Source organism: Cyanistes caeruleus, chromosome 27 (assembly GCF_971803275.1).
Source record: "Cyanistes caeruleus chromosome 27, bCyaCae1.hap1.1, whole genome shotgun sequence".
NCBI classification, from domain to species: domain Eukaryota; kingdom Metazoa; phylum Chordata; class Aves; order Passeriformes; family Paridae; genus Cyanistes; species Cyanistes caeruleus.
In genome coordinates this window covers 4,429,942-4,449,680 of record NC_141727.1, presented here as the reverse complement: position 1 = coordinate 4,449,680, position 19,739 = coordinate 4,429,942, and the positions used below count along the sequence as shown (strand labels likewise).

General features: G+C 65.1%; 1 protein-coding gene across 1 annotated transcript; it reads right to left on the bottom strand.

Moving 5' to 3' along the window:
- Positions 1-339: 339 nt before the first annotated feature.
- Positions 340-13,131, bottom strand: TBX21 (T-box transcription factor 21). Its single transcript, XM_086864445.1, has 6 exons — positions 12,376-13,131; positions 2,402-2,556; positions 2,187-2,308; positions 1,938-2,096; positions 1,264-1,325; positions 340-1,159 (listed from the first exon to the last, which is right to left on the bottom strand). Exons 1-6 carry the CDS (start codon positions 12,795-12,797, stop codon positions 511-513), a joined length of 1,569 nt encoding a protein of 522 aa, XP_086720571.1. The 5' UTR covers positions 12,798-13,131; the 3' UTR covers positions 340-510.
- Between the last annotated feature and the right edge of the window lie 6,608 nt (positions 13,132-19,739).

The window sequence follows — 19,739 nt, the reverse complement described above, 5'->3', positions numbered from 1 at the left end:
GGGGTGTGCAGAGAGATTCCTTCCCCCCTCCCCCTCCATCACCACCCCGTCCCAAATGGGGCTGGGGGTGCGCGAGTCCCTCCCACACTCCCCCGTGCCTCAGTTTCCCTCCCCGCCCGCACTGAAATGAGCGGAGCCGTGTCCCACAGCCTCCCCTTTATTGCGATATGCTGCTGCCCCCCCGCCCCACACCGGCCGGGGGGCGAGGGGGGCTCAATAAATACTCCAGCATTAACCCCTCCCCCCTCAAAAACCACCGACACCAAGAAAAGAGCTCCCCAGCACCCCCCAGCACCCCCCAGCACCCCCATCCCCTCCCCGCTCGCCCCCGCCGCCCCGCCGGGGTGGCACCGGGGGCTGGTTCAGGCCGAGCCCCCCGCTCCGCTCCAGTCCTGCCGGGATTTGGGTGCTAAAACCGGCACGGAGAGATGAGGGTGCACTCGGGAGCCATTCGCACGCCGATTTGGGGCGCCCGGGGGGGGTCTCCGAGCCCCCGCCCCCCGGTGCGGCTCAGTAGAAGCCGTAGTAGCCCCCGTCGGTGACCGGCTCCTTGTCGTAGAGGTCGCCGTTGCGGGCCGGGGGGGAGCTCTCGGTGCTCGAGGGGTACGGGGACACCCTCCGCCGCTTGCACTCGTACAGCCCCGAGTCCGGCGAGCCCCCCGAGGCCACAGCGGCGGCGGGCTCGGGGGCCCAGCCCTCCGCCTCCTTCCCCTTCTCCTCTCGGGGCTCCCGGTACCAGCCCAGAGCCGCGGCGCCGCCCTTGGGGCCGTACTGCCCGGGGCTCCAGCCCCCCGTCACCCCGAAGCCCCCCGGCCCTTCGGGGTAGTAGGGCAGGGGCGGGTGTGGGGCGGGGGGCAGCGCCAAGGGTTTCACCCCGTAGGGCACCAGTTTGCCCCCCCCGTACCCCCCGTCGTAGCCGCCGAACTCCAGCGCTCCGGGGGCGGGGGGCTGCTGCGGGGGGAAATACCAGTGAGGGGGGTCTTTGGGGGGCGGCAGGGGCAGCGCAGCCCCCCGCTCCCCCCCGAAGAAGCGGCCCGGGGGCAGCGGGTACTGCTCGGGCAGGAAGGGCTGGAAGCGAGGGGCCGGCAGCAGCTGCTGGCAGCCCGGAGCCTCGGGAGGGGACGGGGTCAGGCGGTCGCTCTCCGAGGCCGTGTACATCCTGCAGGTGCGGGGGAAACACACGGAGAGGGGTTGGGGTTTTTTTGGGGGGGGGTCCCTCCTCCCCCAGGGAGCGGCGGACGGGAGGGAGGGGGCGGCACTCACGAGTCAAAGTTGTCCCGGAATCCTTTGGCGAAGGGGTTGTGGTCGATCTTCAGCTGGGTGATCTGGGGGGGGGGGGGATGTGGAGATGGGGAGGGGGCTGCCCCCAGCTGCTCCCTGCTCCGGGATGTCCCCACGCTGTCCCTTTCACCCCCATCCCAGCAGAATCCCACCCTCCGCCGGGGCAGGGGGGCTCAGGGGGCTCAGGGGAGTCGGGGGGGGGGGGCACTGGGGAGTCCAGGAGGGGCCTGCAGGGGTCCAGGGGGAGGCTCTGGGAATCTGAGGGGACACGGGCGGCACTGGGAGCCCCCGGGATGCAGGGGGAGCCCCCGGGATGCCGAGGGGATGCAGGGGAAGCCCCCGGGATGCTGAGGGGATGCAGGGGGAGCCCCCGGGATGCCGAGGGGATGCAGGGGGAGCCCCCGGGATGCCGAGGGGATGCACCGGGGGTCTCAGGGATGCTGCAGACAGCAGGGAGGCCAGCGGGGTTTTCCTGAAGCTCAGGACACCTTGGAGGGTGCTGGGGGGCTGCCCTGGGGGGAGGTTTGGGGTTGCTGTGATGACACCGGGACACCCTCACTGCTTTCTGAGAGGATGCTGGGGGCATTCCTGGAGTTTTTGTGAGCCGGGGGATTTTGGGGAGGGGGCTCTGGACTGGCAGGGGGTGCCGCACTCACATCGGCGTTCTGGTAGGCGGTGACGGCGATGAACTGGGTCTCGGGGAAGGCGAAGGTGTGAGTGTGCGGGGAGGGGTAGCCTTCCTCCCCCTCGCCCTCCCTCACCTCCGTGACGTGCAGCCGCGGCTGGTACTTGTGCAGCGACTGCAGCACGATCATCTGCGGTGGGCAACACGGGGGGCACCGAGCCGTCAGGCCGGGGGGGTGGCTGGGGGGGTCACGGGGGGCTGCGGGACCCCCTCCGCTCACCTGCCCGACGTTGTTGGAGGCTCCCTTGTTGTTGGTGAGCTTCAGCTTCCCGAAGGAAACCTCCTGCCTCATCCAGTGCGCGCCCGTGTTGGGCGAGTCGGGGTGCAGGTACAGGCGGTTCCCTGCGGGAGGGGACAGCGGCCAGGGGGTCACCGCCACCCCGCCAGCCCCGGGAGGGTGAGGAAGAGGACGGGGAGCCCCCCCAAGCGCGGTACCTGGCATGTTGCCCTCGGCTTTCCCGCACTGCACCCATTTTCCGCCCTGGTAGCGCCAGTGGTGTTGGTCCACCAGCACCACGTCCACGGAGACGCTGTAGTGAGCCACGGGGTTCAGCCCCGACACGCTGAAGCTGAGGAACGGGAACATGCGCCTGGGGAGGGGACAGACACACAGACACCGTCACCCCCCGCTTCTCCCCGCTCGGCCCTTGGTGCGCAGGGCAGCGCCGGGGTGGGTGATGGGGAAACTGAGGCAGCGCGGTGCTCTCACACTCCTCCTCCTCCTCCTGCTGCTGCTGCTGCTCCCCGGGCTGGGTGCCCGTGAGGAGCTGAGTGACCCCGGCAGCTGGGGGGCTGCTGTGGGGGCCGAGCCCCCCCCTCCCCCGGTATCTTCCTCCCCCTCCCCAAGCACCTTCCGGATCGGAAACCAACACCGCTGCTATTTCGGGCCGGGCGCCAGCCCGCGCCAAGGGCAGGAAGGGGACACGGTGGGACCGGGGGGGACCACGGGGTGGCAGCTGCCACCCCCCACCCCGGGGGGCTGCACCCCGCGTGTCACCCGGGTGTCCCCTCAAATCCGGGCTGCGGCAGCTCTGCTCCCTGCTCTGGCCATCACTCGCCCCAGGCTCCCCCAGTAGCCTCCAGTAGCTCCCAGTAGCCCCCAGACTCCCCAGTGACCCCCAGTAGCCCCCAGTTAACCCCAGTAGCCCCCAGTTACCCCCAGTAGCCCCCAGTAGCCCCCAGTCTCCCCAGTAGCCCCAGTAGCCCCCAGTAGCTCCCCAGTGTCCCCAGTGTCCCCAGTGTCCCCAGTCTCCCAGTAGCCCCCAGTCTCCCCAGTAGCCCCCAGTCTCCCCAGTAGCCCCCAGTAGCCCCAGTAGCCCCAGTAGCCCCCAGTAGCCCCCCGTAGCCCCAGTTTCCCAGTAGCCCCAGTAGCCCCAGTTTCCCAGTAGCCCCAGTAGCCCCAGTAGCCCCCAGTGTCCCCAGTAGCCCCCAGTCTCCCCAGTCTCCCAGTAGCCCCCAGTGTCCCCAATAGCTCCCTGTAGCCCCCAGTGTCCCCAGTAGCCCCCAGTAGCCCCAATAGCTCCCAGTAGCCCCAGTCTCCCCAGTCTCCCCAGTAGCCCCCAGTGTCCCCAGTAGCCCCAGTCTCCCCAGTAGCCCCCAGTAGCCCGCAGTATCCCCCAGTCTCCCCAGTAGCCCCCAGTAGCCCCCAGTCTCCCCAGTAGCCCCCAGTAGCCCCCAGTCTCCCCAGTAGCCCCCAGTAGCCCCCAGTCTCACCAGTAGCCCCCAGTAGCCCCCAGTCTCCCCAGTAGCCCCCAGTAGCCCCCAGTAGCCCCCAGTAGCCCCCAGTCTCCCCAGTAGCCCCCAGTAGCCCCCAGTCTCACCAGTAGCCCCCAGTAGCCCCCAATAGCCCCCAGTAGCCCCCAGTCTCCCCAGTGGCCCCCAGTAGCCCCCAGTAGCCCCCAGTGGCCCCCAGTGGCCAGCTGAGGCTCGCTGGCCTCCCCAGCCGTGGAATTTTGGGAGTTTCTGGATCTCCGATGGCCGGAGCTGGACACCAGCGACCCCCCGACTCTGCAATGTCACCCGTTAATGTCACCGGACCCCCCCCAGCCCCGCCCGGGGGACACGGGGATCCCCCGGGCACCGGGAATATTCACCCCGAATTCCCGAGGGGAAAAATGGGGGGGTTCGGGGGGGGGGGATCGGCCCTGGCCCCCCCAGGAAACGGGGCTCGGGCAGCGCCGGGGGAAGAGCAGTGGAAAGAAAAATTCAGCGGGTGGTGGCTGACTCAAAATTGCCCTTGCGAGAGAGTGGGGAATAGAAAAAGAAAGAGAAAAAAATATTAAAAAAAAAAAAAAAAAAAGGAAAAAAATAGAAAGAGAAAGAAACAAACGAGAAATAAAAAAAATAAAAAAAAAAAAAGAAGAAAATGAAGATTAAGAAAAAGAAAAAAAGGAAAGGGAACAAAAGAAAAAGAAGAATAAAAAAAGAAGAGAACAAAAAAGGACAAAAGAAGAGGGAAAAAATGGAAAAAAATCAGGAGGAGAAGAAAAAGGAGATAAAGAAGACTAAAACCAAAAAGATAAAGAGAATGAAAAGGAGACTAAAAAGAAGATGAAAAGATAAAGATAAAAAGATAAAGGAGAAAGCGGCCGTGGTGAGGAGGCGCTCCCCGCGTTCAGCAGCGCTCCTGAGCATCCCCGAGCCCTCCCAGACCCCGTTTTCCCCTTTTCTGTCCCCAAAGGAGCCTCCCCCGCGGGCTCCCGTCTCCTCTGGAGCGATCACACGGAGGAAAGGGGGGTTCCAGCCGCCGATAAAAAAATACAACCGCATTAAAAACCGCCTGGGAGCCGCCGCAGCCCCGAGCCGAGGCACCGGCCACCCCCGGGCCCGGCTCCCAGCGCGGCTTCTGCACCAAGCCCAGCTGCTGCAAGGTGCAAAAAGATTAAAAAAAAACAACAAAAGCGGCTTTTTGGGGTTGTTTTTTTATGGCTTTTGCTCTCACAGCGCGTTCCCCGGCGCTGCCCGGCTCGGCTCGGCGCTCACACGCTGCTGCTGCCGCGGGGAAACCGCACGGGCCCGGCCGGGCACGGCTGGGTGGGGGCAAGACCCGAAACCGCGCTCGCCTCGCCTTTATTTTTAAATCCTCGGCTCCCCGGGGCTTTGGGAGGTGCGGTTTGGGAGGTGCCCCCCTCGGAAGGGACGGGTGGGCAGCGCTGGGTTCACCCGCTGAGGGGTTTGTTTGGGGGTTCGGGGCGTCACGGGGACAGCGAGGGAGCGGCTGGTGGCACTGGGGACACTGCGGTGGCTGGGGGGGACACGGGGGGAAGGAGAGGAGGTCCAGGAGCTCAAAACCCCCCCAGGAGCGGAGCCTCGGCAGCCCCTGGCAGACACGGGGGGGCTGCGGCTTCCTGAGCTTCCTCCTCCTCCTCCTCCTCCTCCTCCTCCTCCCCCGACGGCAGCGCGGGGACCGCAGGAGCCACCACGGCCGCGGGGGACATGTGCCAACCCCCGCTGCTGCACGGCGGTGGGGCACAGGTGTGGGGCTGGGGACACGGCGGGGTGGCACGGTGACATGGCACAGCTGCTGGACACGGCACGGTGACACCAAAACATGGCACGGTGACATGGCACAGCTGCTGGACACGGCACGGTGACACCAAAACATGGCACGGTGACATGGCACAGCTGGTGACATGGCGTGGTGACATGGCGTGGTGGCACAGCAATGCATGGCAGGGTGACACAGCATGGTCACACACCACTGCATGGTATGGTGGCACGACAATGGACAGCACGGTGACATGGCACGGTGACACACCAGTGCATGGCAAGGTGACACACCAAAACATGGCACGGTGACATGACATGGTGACACGCCAGTTCATGGCACAGTGACATGGCACAGTGGTGGCACAGCAATGCACGGCATGGTGACATGGAATGGTGACATGGAATGGTGACATGGAATGGTGACACACCAGTGCACGGCACGGTGACACAGCAGGACGAGCCCCGGTGCCACTGGCCAGCTGTGCGGCACATCTGCACATCTGCACTGCACATCTGCACATCTGTACAGCACATCTGCACTGCACATCTGCATATCTGTACTGCACATCTGCATATCTGTACTGCACATCTGCACATCTGCACTGCACATCTGCACATCTGTACTGCACATCTGCACATCTGCACATCTGTACTGCACATCTGCATATCTGTACTGCACATCTGCACAATCACATCTGCACATCTGCATATCTGTACTGCACATCTGCACATCTGCACATCTGCACTGCACATCTGCACATCTGCACAGCACATCTGCGCTGCCCGCTGTGGGTGACAGGCTCCATGTCCCAGCTCAGCGGGACACGGTGACAAGCAGGACACAGCTGCCAGCCGGGCACGCCGTGTCCCCAGCCCAGCCCCGAGTGTCCCCAAAGGGCGCTGCCAGCTCTGGTGTCCCCTCCTCGTGCTCGGCCACCCCTCAAATCAAAGCCTCGTGTGACCCCAAAACACCGGGATCCCTGCAAAACCCCAAAAGGCAAAGAAAACACCCTTTATGTAACCCCAAAAGGCAAAAAATCCCCTGAGGTAACCCCAAAAGGTAAAAACACCCCTTTGGTAACCCCAAAAGGTAAAAACACCCCTTTGTGTAACCCCAAAAGGTAAAAACACCCCTTTGTGTAACCCCAAAAGGCAAAAACCCCTTTGTGTAACCCCAAAAGGTAAAAACCCCCCCTTTATGTAACCCCAAAAGGTAAAAACACCCCCCTTTGGTAACCCCAAAAGGTAAAAACACCCCCCTTTGGTAACCCCAAAAGGTAAAAACACCCCTTTGTGTAACCCCAAAAGGTAAAAAAATCCCTTCACGTAGCCCCAAAAGGTAAAAGCACCCCCCTTTGGTAACCCCAAAACACCGGGATCCCTGCAAAACCCCAAAAGGTAAAAACATCCCTTTATGTAACCCCAAAAGGCAAAGCCAACCCCTGCGTCCCCTCAAAATGCAAAGCCAGCCCCTCGTGTAACCCCAAAAGGTAAAAACACCCCCCTTTGGTAACCCCAAAAGGTAAAAACACCCCTTTGTGTAACCCCAAAAGGTAAAAACACCCCCTTGGTAACCCCAAAAGGTAAAAACCCCCCCTTTGTGTAACCCCAAAAGGCAAAAACCCCTTTGTGTAACCCCAAAAGGCAAAAACCCCTTCATGTAACCCCAAAAGGTAAAAACACCCCTTCATGTAACCCCAAAACACCGGGATCCCTGCAAAATCCCAAAAGGCAAAGAAAACACCCTTTGTGTAACCCCAAAAGGTAAAAACACCCCCTTTGTGTAACCCCAAAAGGCAAAAACCCCTTTGTGTAACCCCAGAAGGTAAAAACACCCCCCTTTGGTAACCCCAAAAGGTAAAAACACCCCCCTTTGGTAACCCCAAAAGGTAAAAACACCCCCTTTGGTAACCCCAAAATGTAAAAACACCCCCTTTGTGTAACCCCAGAAGGTAAAAACACCCCCCTTCATGTAACCCCAAAACACCGGGATCCCTGCAAAACCCCAAAAGGCAAAAAAACCCAACTTTTATGTAACCCCAAAAGGCAAAAAAAACCCCTTTGTGTAACCCCAAAAGGTAAAAACCCCTTTGTGTAACCCCAAAAGGTAAAAACCCCTTTGTGTAACCCCAAAAGGCAAAGGCAGGCCCCGTGACACCCCAAAAGTCAGGGCCAGCCCCTGAGCACCCCCAAAATGCCAGGACGGGACCTGCGTCACCCCAAAGTGCAGCGGCTCGGCCGCAGAACCCCAGGGCAGGAATTCCCCGTGCCCGGAGAGTCCTTGGGGGTTTCCACACAAATCCTGAGCTGGAGAGCCCCGAGGGACCCGGGGGACCCGGGGGGGACCGGGGGGACCGGGGGGACCGGGGGGGACCCGGGGGGACCGGGTGGGACCGGGGGGGACCGGGGGGGGGACGGGGACAGGGTGGGAAAGCGGCAGGAATTTGGGTTTGGATGTCGGGGTGGCTCGGGACAGTGAGGCACGGCAGGAAAGGTGGCAGCGCCTGGCAAGGGTCACCCCAGTGTCACCGTGTCCCCGAGCCAGCCCCCAGCCCCAAATCCTCCCCGGGGGTCCCGGGGGGGGCTGCACCCCATCAGCGCTGAGGAACCGGCGGGGTGGGAACGTGTCCCATGTCCTGCCCCAGAGCCCCCCAGCCTGGCAGGTCCCTGATTTGGGGTTCGGGTCCCCCTGGGGTCCCCTTTTGGGGTTCTGATCCTCACTCGGGTCCTCTTTTTGGGGTACAAATCCCCTTTTTGGGGATTGGGTCCCCCTCGGATCCCCTTTTGGGGTTCTGATCCTCACTCGGGTCCTCTTTTTGGGGTACAAATCCCCTTTTTGGGGTTTGGGTCCCCCTCGGATCCCCTTTTTGGGTTTCGAGTCCCCCTCGGGTCTCCCTTTTAGGGTGCGGGTCCCTCCTCGGATCCCCTTTTTGGGGTACAAGTCCCCTTTTTGGGGTTCTGGTCCCCCTTGGGTCCCCTTTTTGGGGTACAAGTCCCCTTTTTGGGGTTCGAGTCCCTCCTCGGGTCCCCTTTTTGGGGTTCAAGTCCCCTTTTTGGGGTTCGGATCCCCTTTTTGGGGTTCAGGTCCCCCTCGGATCCCCTTTTTGAGGTTCGGGTCCCCCTCGCGTCCCCTTTTTGGGGTTCAGGTCCCTCCTCGGGTCCCCTTTTTGGGGTTCAGGTCCCTCCTCGGGTCCCCTTTTTGGGGTTCTGGTCCCCCTCGGGTCCCCTTTTTGGGGTTCGAGTCCCTCCTCGGGTCCCCTTTTTGGGGTTCAAGTCCCCTTTTTGGGGTTCGGATCCCCTTTTTGGGGTTCAGGTCCCTCCTCGGATCACTTTTTGGGTTTTGGGTCCCTCTAGGATCCCCTTTTTGGGGTTCAGGTCCCCCTCGGATCCCCTTTTTGGGGTTCAAGTCCCTTTTTTTGGCGTTCAGGTCCCCCTCGGATCCCCGTTTCGGGGTTCGTGTCCCCTTTTTGGGGTTCAGGTCCCCTGGAGCCCCGCGCTGGGGTTTTTCCTGTCTCAGCAGCCCTGCACGCCGAGCGGCTCGGGCTGGGGGAAGCGGATGTTCTGTGGCTCTGACTTTGACGCTCTCCACGGGCCGGGCTCGCCCCGAGCCCCCCCTGCACAGAGCGAGCCCCCCCTCACTCAGCCCCCTCATCGTGGGGGGATGGAGCTGGGGAAAAACCCCAAAATCGCCAGGGCAGGGGGGACGGGAGCTGTGGGGCCACCCCAATTTCCCAAATCCCGACACAGCAGGGAGAGCTCCCAGCACCCAGCTGGGAAAAAGAGGAGAAAAGGGGGGAAAACCCCCCAAAATCGCCAGGTTTCAGGGCGGGGGGGGACGGGAGCTGTGGGGCCACCCCAATTTCCCAGACCCCGACACAGCAGGGAGAGCTCCCAGCACCCAGCTGGGAAAAAGAGGAGAAAAAAACCCCAAAAAGCAGAATTTCAGCACATTCCTGCAAGGCCTGAAGGACGGTGGGTGACAAGCACGGGTTTGGGGTCCCCGGCAGCCCCTAGGGTGGCACTGGGGACGTGTCACCCCCCTAGGATGGCACTGGGGATGTGTCACCCCCCTAGGGTGGCACTGGGGACGTGTCACCCCCTAGGGTGGCACTGGGGACGTGTCACCCCCCTAGGGTGGCACTGGGGACGTGTCACCCCCCTAGGATGGCACTGGGGACGTGTCACCCCCCAGGATGGCACTGGGGACGTGTCACCCCCCTAGGATGGCACTGGGGACGTGTCACCCCCCTAGGGTGGCACTGGGGACGTGTCACCCCCCTAGGATGGCACTGGGGACGTGTCACCCCGCTAGGATGGCACTGGGGACGTGTCACCCCCTAGGGTGGCACTGGGGACGTGTCACCCCCCTAGGGTGGCACTGGGGACGTGTCACCCCCCTAGGATGGCACTGGGGACGTGTCACCCCCCTAGGGTGGCACTGGGGACGTGTCACCCGGTCCGTGCCGGCGCTGGGAGCGGGGCCGTGGCAAACCAAGCGGCCCTAACGTGTTTAGACTTCCAACACATTAAGCAGGTCGGGCTCAGCATCGAAGTGACACCATCTGTCCCTCGGCCGAGCGAGCCGGGGGGCGAGGCCGGGCAGAAAGGGACCCCCCGGGCTCGGGGATGGGGATGGGGCTGGGCAGGGGGGGCTGCGGGGGGGCTGTGCCAGCTGCTGAGGGCACGGCGGGGGGACGTGGCTCTGTTTCCCCCTGGGCAGAGATTTTGGGGAGCCCCTCGGGATGGTCTGGTGGCGGCTGAGCTCTGTGTGAGCCCTGCTGTGATCCCATTGCCGGTGTGATCCCATTGCCGGTGTGATCCCGTTCCCAGAGTGATCCCATTGCCAGAGTGATCCCATTGCCAGAGTGATCCCATTGCCACCATGATCCCATTGTCAAAGTGATCCCGTTCCCAGAGTGATCCCATTGCCAGAGTGATCCCATTGCCAGTGTGATCCCATTGCTGCTGTGATCCCGTTCCCAGAGTGATCCCATTGCCAGAGTGATCCCGTTCCCAGAGTGATCCCATTGCCAGAGTGATCCCATTGCCAGAGTGATCCCATTGCCAGAGTGATCCCATTGCCACCATGATCCCATTGCTGGTGTGATCCCATTGCCACCATGATCCCATTGCCACCATGATCCCATTGTCAAAGTGATCCCATTGCCAGAGTGATCCCATTGCCACCATGATCCCATTGTCAAAGTGATCCCATTGCCGGTGTGATCCCGTTCCCAGAGTGATCCCGTTCCCAGAGTGATCCCATTGCCAGAGTGATCCCATTGCCACCATGATCCCATTGCCAGAGTGATCCCATTGCCAGAGTGATCCCATTCTCAACCTGATCCCATTGCCGGTGATCCCATTGCCAGAGCGATCCCATTCCCAGAGTGATCCCATTGCCACCATGATCCCATTGCCAGAGTGATCCCATTGCCAGAGTGATCCCATTGCCAGAGTGATCCCATTCTCAACCTGATCCCATTGCCGGTGTGATCCCATTGCCAGTGATCCCATTCCCGCCAATCCCATTCCCAGCCTGATCCCATTCCCAGTGATCCCGTTCCCAGTGATCCCGTTCCCAGTGATCCCATTGATCCCATTCCCAGTGATCCCAGTGATCCCATTCCCAGTGATCCCGTTCCCAGTGATCCCATTCTCAGTGATCCCATTCCCTGATCCCATTCCCAGTGATCCCAGTGATCCCATTCCCAGTGATCCCAGTGATCCCATTCCCTGATCCCATTGTGGCGCCCGAAGCGCAGCCAGGTCCGGCTCCCCCTCATCCTCATCACCCCAGTGTGGGGATGAAGGACGAGCTCAGCATTTTGGGCTCCCCTTGCCGCGAGCCTTGGACCCCCACAGGCCCCGCGTGGCACCCAGACCCCCCAAAGTGAGGTTTCGACAGAGGTGGGGATAACTCTAAACCCCCCCAAACCCCCCCAAAACCCCCCAAAAACCCCCCCAAAAACCCCCCCGACCCTCTCCCAGCCCCGGGAACCTGCAGCGCGGGCACGGAGGGGACACGGAGGGGACACGGAGGGGACAGCGAGGGCTGTGGCGACACCAAAGGCGCTTTTGGCAAGCAAGACGTGGCCAGGACGCTCCCCCTTCCCTGGTCACACGTGGGGCGGGGGGGTTTTCACCCCGCGGAGGGGACAGGAGTGGCGGGGGTGTCACCCACCCTCGGGGGGTTTCACCCCTCGGAGGGGACAGGAGCGGCGGGGGTGTCACCCACCCTCGCACGGCGCTGCGGGGTGACAGCAGCTCCTCGCCACTTGTTGCAGCGCCGAGCTCCGGATCCGGCCCGTGGGTTGGGGCCGGATCAAAGCCGCCCGCAGACCCCTGGCAGCGACACCACCTCTGCCACCTTCCTGTCACCGAGTCCCCTGTCCCTCCCTGATACACGCGGGGACACCCCCAGACCCTTTTCTCCTTCCCACGAGCGAACAGCACCGGGGCATGTCTGGGGTGCTTCGCCTCCTCCTCCCAGGCTTTTCTCGAAAAGGGGAGCCCCCTCTTGCACCCCCAGCTCCACAAACACCTCCCAGCTCTTTAGGGAGGCGAGGCAAGACCCCCTCAGCCCCCCCCGGCCTGTCCCACCCCCCTCGCTGCCGGTGTCCCCGCACCCCCCGTGCCACACCGGACCCCCGCCACCCCCGGTGTGCCCGTGCGGGTCCGGGTGGCGCTGCCGGTCTCTGTCCCCGCTGCTCTCAGGTCCCCCTCGGTGCCCTCAGGTCCCCTGCGCTGCCTCACGCGTCTTGCGACAGTTCCCTGTCCCCTCCCATCCCCATTCCCGCTCCGTCCCGGTGCTCTCCAGCGCATCCCAGTCCCTCCCGGTTCCCCGCCGCACCCCAGCCCCGGTTCCCCCCGGTTCTCCGGTCCTCCCCCAGAGCTCTCTCCCGGTCCTCCCGGCTCACCTGCCCTGTTTGGTGATGATCATCTCGGTCTGGTGCTTGTGGAACTTGGCCCAGAGCGGGTAATTGTTGAGCATCACCTGCACCTTCCCGGCCGCCCTGTAGCCGGGCAGGGCACAGAGCGGGGGGCACAGCGGGCCCCCCCCGCCGCCGAAACCGCCCTCGGCACCCGCGTAACCTTCCACCGGAGCGGCGGGAGGCGGCGGAGCCCGGTAGGGCGGGCACGGCCCCAGGAACCGGCCGCCGAAACCGCCGGGAGCGCCGTAAGAGAGCGGGGGGGCTCCCGGTTCCGGTCCCCCGCCATCACCGAAGAAAGCGGCGGCGGCGTCCCGGGGGCCCGGCGGCTCCTTGGCGAGGCTGGCGGCGGTGCTGAGCATGGGGGCGGCGGCCCGGGGGGCTCCGGTGCCCGGCTCCAGCGCGCCCATGGACGGGCGGGGGGCACCGGCCCCGCTCAGCCGCTCATGGGGGGTCCCCGCCGGCGGCGGCCCCGGGACGCGGCTCCGGTCAGCGCTGCCCGCCTGGCCGGGCTCCCGCCGCCCCCTCCATGCTCGGTGGTCCCGGGTGGGGGTCCCCGAGCTGCGGCGGCGGTTCTGGGACAGCCAAGGAGTGTGGGGAAAAAAAAAAAAAAACCAACAAAAAAAAAAACCAACCCCGCAAAAAACACCCGAAAACAGCCAGAAAAGGCCGAAAAGCGCCGTGGGGTGAGGGGGGGATGCTCCGCGCCCCGCCGGTGCCGCTGCCCTCACACGCTCCACCGGCACACGGGCCCGCGCCTCTTATCCAAAGAAGCGGCTCCGCTCCGGGAGCTCCGCCCTGGCAGCCCTCCCCACCCCCGCGGGGGCGGCACCGAACCGGGGCGGGCCGGGGGCGGGGAGGGGGACCCGGAGCCGGGGACGGGACGGGGGACACGTGGAGGGGACGTGGGGCACGGGGAGAGGAGATGGGGGGACACGGGAGGAGCGTGGCAGGGGTGGGGACACCGGGGACAAGTGTGGGGATGGAGGGACAAGGTGGGGGGGGCCACGCTCCTGCCGTGGGGTTTGGGGGGACACAGGGGAGGGGTAATTGGGGTCCTCCCCTACTCTGGTGTCGCTGTTGGAGGGGTGACACGATGAGGGCTGGGTCCCCTCTCTCCCCCTGGTTTTGGGGTGCTCTGAGACCCCCGGGGGGCTCAGCCGAGCCCGTCCCGTGCCCACCCCGAGGCCAGGCCTTCCCGGCACCTGTCCTTGACCCCGCTGTGCCTGGGGAAGTCCCGGTGTCCCCTGCAGCCACCACCGAGGCATTTGGCTCTGCCGCGGCCGCTTCCCTTGGCAGGTGCCCAGCTCGGCTCCCGTCAATATTTTCCATTCCCGGTGGGGCTCGGTGCCACCCGCCGCTCCCACACCGCTCCGAAGGACGGGTGACAGCGACACTGTCCCCGCTCCGGCAGCTCTGGGTCCTTCCCGACACCTGCGGGTGGGGAAAGAGGGAAAAGGGGACCCCTGAAGAGGGAAAACGCAGCCCTGAACCCCCTGGGATCCGCGGTCACGGGTGGAGAGCCCCACGGGACAGCGGGAGCAGCAGGGGACAGGGGACAGGAGCGGGGACAGGGACAAGGATGGGGACAGGGATGGGGAGAGGGACAGGGACAAGGGACAGGAATGGGGACGGGGATAAGGATGGGAACAAGATGGCAGGAAGGGGACAGGAATGGCGACAGGGGACAGGAACGGAGATGGGGACAGGAGTGGGAGTGGGGACAACTGGAGATGGGAACACGGGTGAGGATAACAGGGGTGGAGATGGGGACAGGGATGGGGACAGGGATGAGGATGGGGACAGGGATGGGGACAGGGATGGGGACAGGGATGGGGATGGGGACAGGGATGGGGACAGGGATGGGGATGGGGATGGGGACAGGGATGGGGATGGGGACAGGGATGGGGACAGGGATGAGGATGGGGACAGGGATGAGGATGGGGACAGGGATGAGGATTGGGGACAGGGATGGGGACAGGGATGAGGATGGGGACAGGGATGAGGATGGGGACAGGGATGGGGACAGGGATGGGGACGGGGACAGGGATGGGGACAGGTCAGTGAGGAATGGGGACAGCCCGGCTTCTCCCCGGAGCTGTGGGGCAGGAGGAAATGGGGAGTTAAGGCTGCGCAGGGCGGCCTGAGGGGTGGATGGACGGGACCCCCAGGACCCCCAGGACCCCCAGGACCCCCAGGACCCCCAGGACCCCCGGGACTCCCGGGGCAGGCGGGAGGGGCTCGGGGGTGTCCCGGGGGTTGGATTGGCCCAGCAGACACAGCTCAGCAGCCACCCGGGCCGGCTCTCCAGCCGTGCCGTTGTTCAGAGGGATCCCGGCCTTCAATCTCTCTGCAAAGCCCCCCCTGCTGACCCCCGCCGCCCCCTCCCCACGCTTTCCGGGCTCCCTGAGGTTGGCAGTGGGGACAGCATCCCCCCGCCCAGCTGTCCCCACCCTCCCGGGGCACCCCCAGACCGCTGCCACCCCCTCCCCACCCAGCGAGCAGAGACCCCCGCCTCCTCTGCCGAGCTCCCAAGTGAGAAAAAGAAGGAAAACAAGGAAATTTCCAGAATAATATTTTTCTAGGAGGGAAAACAAAGGCCGGAGGGGGGGCTAAGGATGGGGGGGGGGAGGGGGGAGCCACTCATTAACGGGGGGGGGGGGAAGCGAGCGCTGAGGCACAAACGCTCCTGACGTCACCTCGCGCTAATTCATTCCCGTTTTGCCATCGCCGCCGAGGATAAATTCACAGCGACGCTGTCCCCGCTGCGGGATCAGCCGGCGTGGCCACCCCCAGCGTGTCGGGCTCGCCAGTGTCCCCACCGTGCCCACAGCTGGGGACCCGCCACCTCCACCCCTCGCCCTGAGGGTCCTGCATGGTGCCAGAGGGGTCCGGAGGGGAGGGACCAGGAGTGTGGCCCTGTCCCCAGGATGTCACGCCCTTGAGTATCCCCCTGGCACGGTAAAGTGACACCAGGGACACTGGAAGACGCGGCAGGACTCCTGGGGAGATTGTTGTCACAAGTGTCCCCGTGCAGCCGGGAGGGACAGGAGGGACAGGAGGGACAGGAGGGACAGGAGGGACAGGAGGGACAGGAGCCGTGTCCTGACGGTCACCTTGACCACCAGCTGTCCCATCGGCAGGCGACAGGGGTGCTCGGGGACACCCAGGACACCTCCGGGACACCCCGGACACCTTTGGGACACCTTTGGGACACCTGTGGGACACCCAGGACACTTTTGGGACACCCAGGACACCTCTGGGACACCTTTGGGACACCTTTGGGACACCTTTGGGACACCCAGGACACTTTTGGGACACCCAGGACACCTCTGGGACACCTGTGGGACACCTGTGGGACACCCAGGACACTTTTGGAACACCCCGGACACCTCCGGGACACCCCGGACACCTCTGGGACACCTTTGGGACACCTTTGGGACACCTGTGGGACACCCAGGACACTTTTGGGACACCCAGGACATCTCCGGGACACCTGTGGGACACCCAGGACACTTTTGGGACACCCCGGACACCTCCGGGACACGGTGTCCCTTGGGATGGGACAGTCCTGAGCTCGGTCCCCCACGAAGAGGGACCACCGAGATTTGGGGGGTCCGACCCCTCCCCACCCCCCTCCATCCTCACCCGCAGGGCCCTTCCTGGAGCTCCGGGACCTCCTCGGGGTTAAAGCCCCTCCCTTCCCAGCGCCGTGCCTCAGTTTCCCCTCCGCCGGTGGCTGATGCCAGGCTCGCGTGGCACAGCCGAGGGTCCCCGGGGGTGGGGGGCGGTGGTGGCCGAGGCCAGCACCGTGTGGCCCGCTCCCTCCTGGGCACCCGCGTGGCTTCCGGCACTCGCCAAACGCCCGCACAGAGGGGCCAGGAGGAAGCGGCTCGGATGCAGGATACGCCCCGGGGGGGTTGGGGACACACTTGTCACCACGGGTCACATCCCTTGTGGATTCCCGGGCATCCCAAACATCCTCGAGCCAAGCCTGGCATCGCCCCGTTCCTCAGTTTCTCCCATCCCTGGGAGTCTCTCGGCACGGTGAGACCCTGGGTGGGGGGGATCATCCCGGATATCCCCTGTCCCCTCTGGGGAATGTCACCGTGTCATCCCGCCACCAAAACCCCGCACGGGGACCGGGCAGAGGCTTGAACCCAGCCGGGGGTGCAATTCTGAAGTCCCCAAAGTGTCCCCAGAGTGTCCCCAAAGTGTCCCCAAACCGCACAGCTCCCTCCAGCCCAGCCCCCCGGGCAGGTTCCGCCTCTGCCGTGGAAGGAGCCGGCAGGAATTTGGCTTCTGGGGACCGAGGGGGAAACTCGAGGGTAATTTTCTTAGTCAGTGGCATCGTTCCTGTTTTCATTATTAAAAACCAGCACGAGGGCACCGGGCACCCGCGGGGGGCTAAATTTGGTCTCAGGGAAAACCAAAAATACTGCCCCCACCCCGGAGGAATTTGCATCTCGCCGCTGCTCGAAGGCAGAGCGGTGACGAGCGCTTCATGGAGGGATGAATTGCAAACCGCAGGGCCCCCGGCCCGGCCCGGCCACCTGCCACCCACCCGGGGGACCCCCGGCCCGGGGCCGCATCCGCCGCCCACCTGCAGCCGGAGCCGGCTGGGAGGGACGGAGCCTCATCCCCGCTCCCTAACCCGGAGCAGAGAGACCCTGGGACCCCTCCCCAAACCCCCCCCGGGTTCCCTCCTGTCCCACAGTGGGGCCACCACAAGGATTTTGTCCCCCCACCCCCCTAAAAGCTGGCCCGGGTCCGTCGCCACCAGCAGCGTCCTGTGAGTCCCAGCGGGCTGGGGAAATCGAGTCACGGCCGGGGAGGGGTGGGCAGCAGGCAGAGCCGGGGGTGGGCTTGGGGGGGCTCGGTTCCCCCCGTGGAGGGTCCCCCCCAGGCCGCTGCACCCCGGAGGTGTCACCCTCCTCTTCCTGCCCCAACCCCCCCTGCAGCCCCCACCTTTGGGGGAGCCCCAGGGAGGGGAGGGGAGGAGGGGAGCGGGGCGGGGGTCGTGGGGAGCCTCTCGAACCCCCCTGCCCAATTCCTCAGCAGCGCTGGGAGGGTGCTCAGCCCCCCGCACCTCGTGGGAAAGGGGCACCCAAGGGTGACAGGGGTGGGTGTCCCCTTCCCCAGCGCCACCAGGGCCAGCCGGGGGTGACAATTCGGGGCGGGGGGGGTGGCTCAGGGCCCGGGGAGGGCGAGCAGACGGCTCCTTAATCTCGGGGAAGGAAGCGGCTCTGGTTACGGAGCTGCCCTCGGTGTAAAAGGAGAGCGACAGGAAGAAAAGTCATTAACATCGTTCCAGCCGCTGCCACCCAAAACCTGAGCGGTGCTGAGCCCCGCGCCGCCAGCACCGCTGGCACCCGTGTCACCCGTGTCACCCGTGTCACCAGTGCCACCCGTGTCATCCGTGTCACCCGTGCCACCCGTGTCACCCGTGTCACCCGTGTCACCCGTGCCACCCGTGTCACCCGTGTCACCCGTGTCACCCGTGTCACCCGTGTCACCCGTGCTACCCGTGTCACCCGTGTCACCCGTGCCACCCGTGTCCTAAACGCCCCCCGTGCCACCCGTGTCACCCGTGTCATCCGTGTCACCCGTGCCACCCGTGTCACCCGTGTCACCCGTGTCATCCGTGTCACCCGTGCCACCCGTGTCACCCGTGCCACCCGTGCCACCCGTGTCACCAGTGCCACCCGTGTCACCCGTGCCACCAGTGTCACCCGTGTCACCAGTGCCACCCGTGTCACCCGTGCCACCCGTGTCACCCGTGCCACCAGTGCCACCCGTGTCACCCGTGCCACCAGTGTCACCCGTGTCACCAGTGCCACCCGTGTCACCCGTGCCACCCGTGTCCTAAACGCCCCCCGTGTCCCCCGTGTCACCAGTGCCACCCGTGTCACCCGTGTCACCAGTGCCACCCGTGTCACCCGTGCCACCCGTGTCACCCGTGTCACCAGTGCCACCCGTGTCACCCGTGCCACCAGTGTCATCCGTGTCACCCGTGTCACCCGTGTCACCAGTGTCACCAGTGTCACCCGTGTCACCAGTGTCACCCGTGTCACCAGTGTCATCAGTGCCACCCGTGTCACCCGTGCCACCCGTGTCACCTGTGTCACCCGTGTCACCAGTGTCACCAGTGTCACCAGTGCCACCAGTGTCACCCGTGCCACCCGTGTCCCCCGTGCCACCCGTGTCACCAGTGCCACCCGTGTCACCCGTGTCACCCGTGTCACCCGTGTCACCCGTGTCCTAAACGCCCCCCGTGCCCCCGTGCCACCCGTGCCACCCGTGTCACCCGTGTCACCAGTGTCACCAGTGTCACCCGAGCCACCCGTGTCACCCGTGTCACCCGTGTCACCAGTGTCACCCGAGCCACCCGTGTCACCCGTGTCACCCGTGTCACCCGTGTCACCCGTGTTCGCCCTGTCCCCCGTGTCCCCTGTCCATCGCCGCTGTCACTGCTCCCCCGGGGAGCGCCGGCGCTGGGGGGCACCGGGGGTCCCGCCAGGAGATTCCCCCCAAAAATCCCCTCCCTGGGGTGGCCCCGCTGCCGGTGGCCCGGGGTCGCTGCTCCCTCCTGTCCCCTCTCCCCCGGAGCGCGACCCCCTCCTCCTCCTCTTCCTCAGCCTGGTCACGGCAGCCCCGCGTGGGAGGCGGCAGCGTGAGCTGCCCCCGTGTCCCCGGCTCGGTGACACCGCGCTCGGCTGCCACCGTGCCCGGGGTGACCCCGCGGGTGGGCCGGGAACACCGGGAGGGGATCCGCGGCTGCGTGGGTGTGCAAGGGTGTGCAAAGGTGTGCCCGTGGGTGTGCAAAGGTGTGCCCGTGGGTGTGCAAGGGTGTGCCCGGGGGTGTCCGGGGGTGTGCCCGGGGGTGTCCGTGGGTGTGCAAGGGGGTGCCCGGGGGTGTCCGTGGGTGTGCAAGGGGGTGTCCGGGGGTGTGCCCGTGGGTGTGCAAAGGTGTGCCCGTGGGTGTGCCCGGGTGTGCCCGGGGGTGTGCCCGGGTGTGCCCGGGGGTGCCCGTGGGTGTCCGTGGGTGTGCAAGGGTGTGCCCGGGGGTGTCCGTGGGTGTCCGTGGGTGTCCCGGGGGTGTCAGTGGGTGTCCGTGGGTGTCCGTGGGTGTGCAAGGGTGTGCCCGTGGGTGTGCAAGGGGGTGCCCGGGTGTGTCCGTGGGTGCCCGTGGGTGTGCAAAGGTGTGCCCGTGGGTGTGCAAGGGTGTGCCCGGGTGTGCCCGTGGGTGTGTAAAGGTGTGTGTGACGGGCTGGGGGGTCTGAGGGGGCTTTCGGGGTGTGCGGGGGGCTCCCCGAGTGTGAGAGGGGTCCGGGTGGGTGTCCGGGCGTGCC

Coding starts and splice junctions, on each gene's coding strand:
- TBX21 (XM_086864445.1), bottom strand. CDS start 12,797: ATGGGCGCGCTGGAGCCGGGCACCGGAGCCCCCCGGGCCGCCGCCCCC. Junction 2,309..2,401: donor AGCCGAGGGCAACATGCCAG/GTACCGCGCTTG, acceptor CCCCTCCCGCAG/GGAACCGCCTGTACCTGCAC. Junction 1,326..1,937: donor CCGCCTACCAGAACGCCGAT/GTGAGTGCGGCA, acceptor CCCCCCCCCCAG/ATCACCCAGCTGAAGATCGA.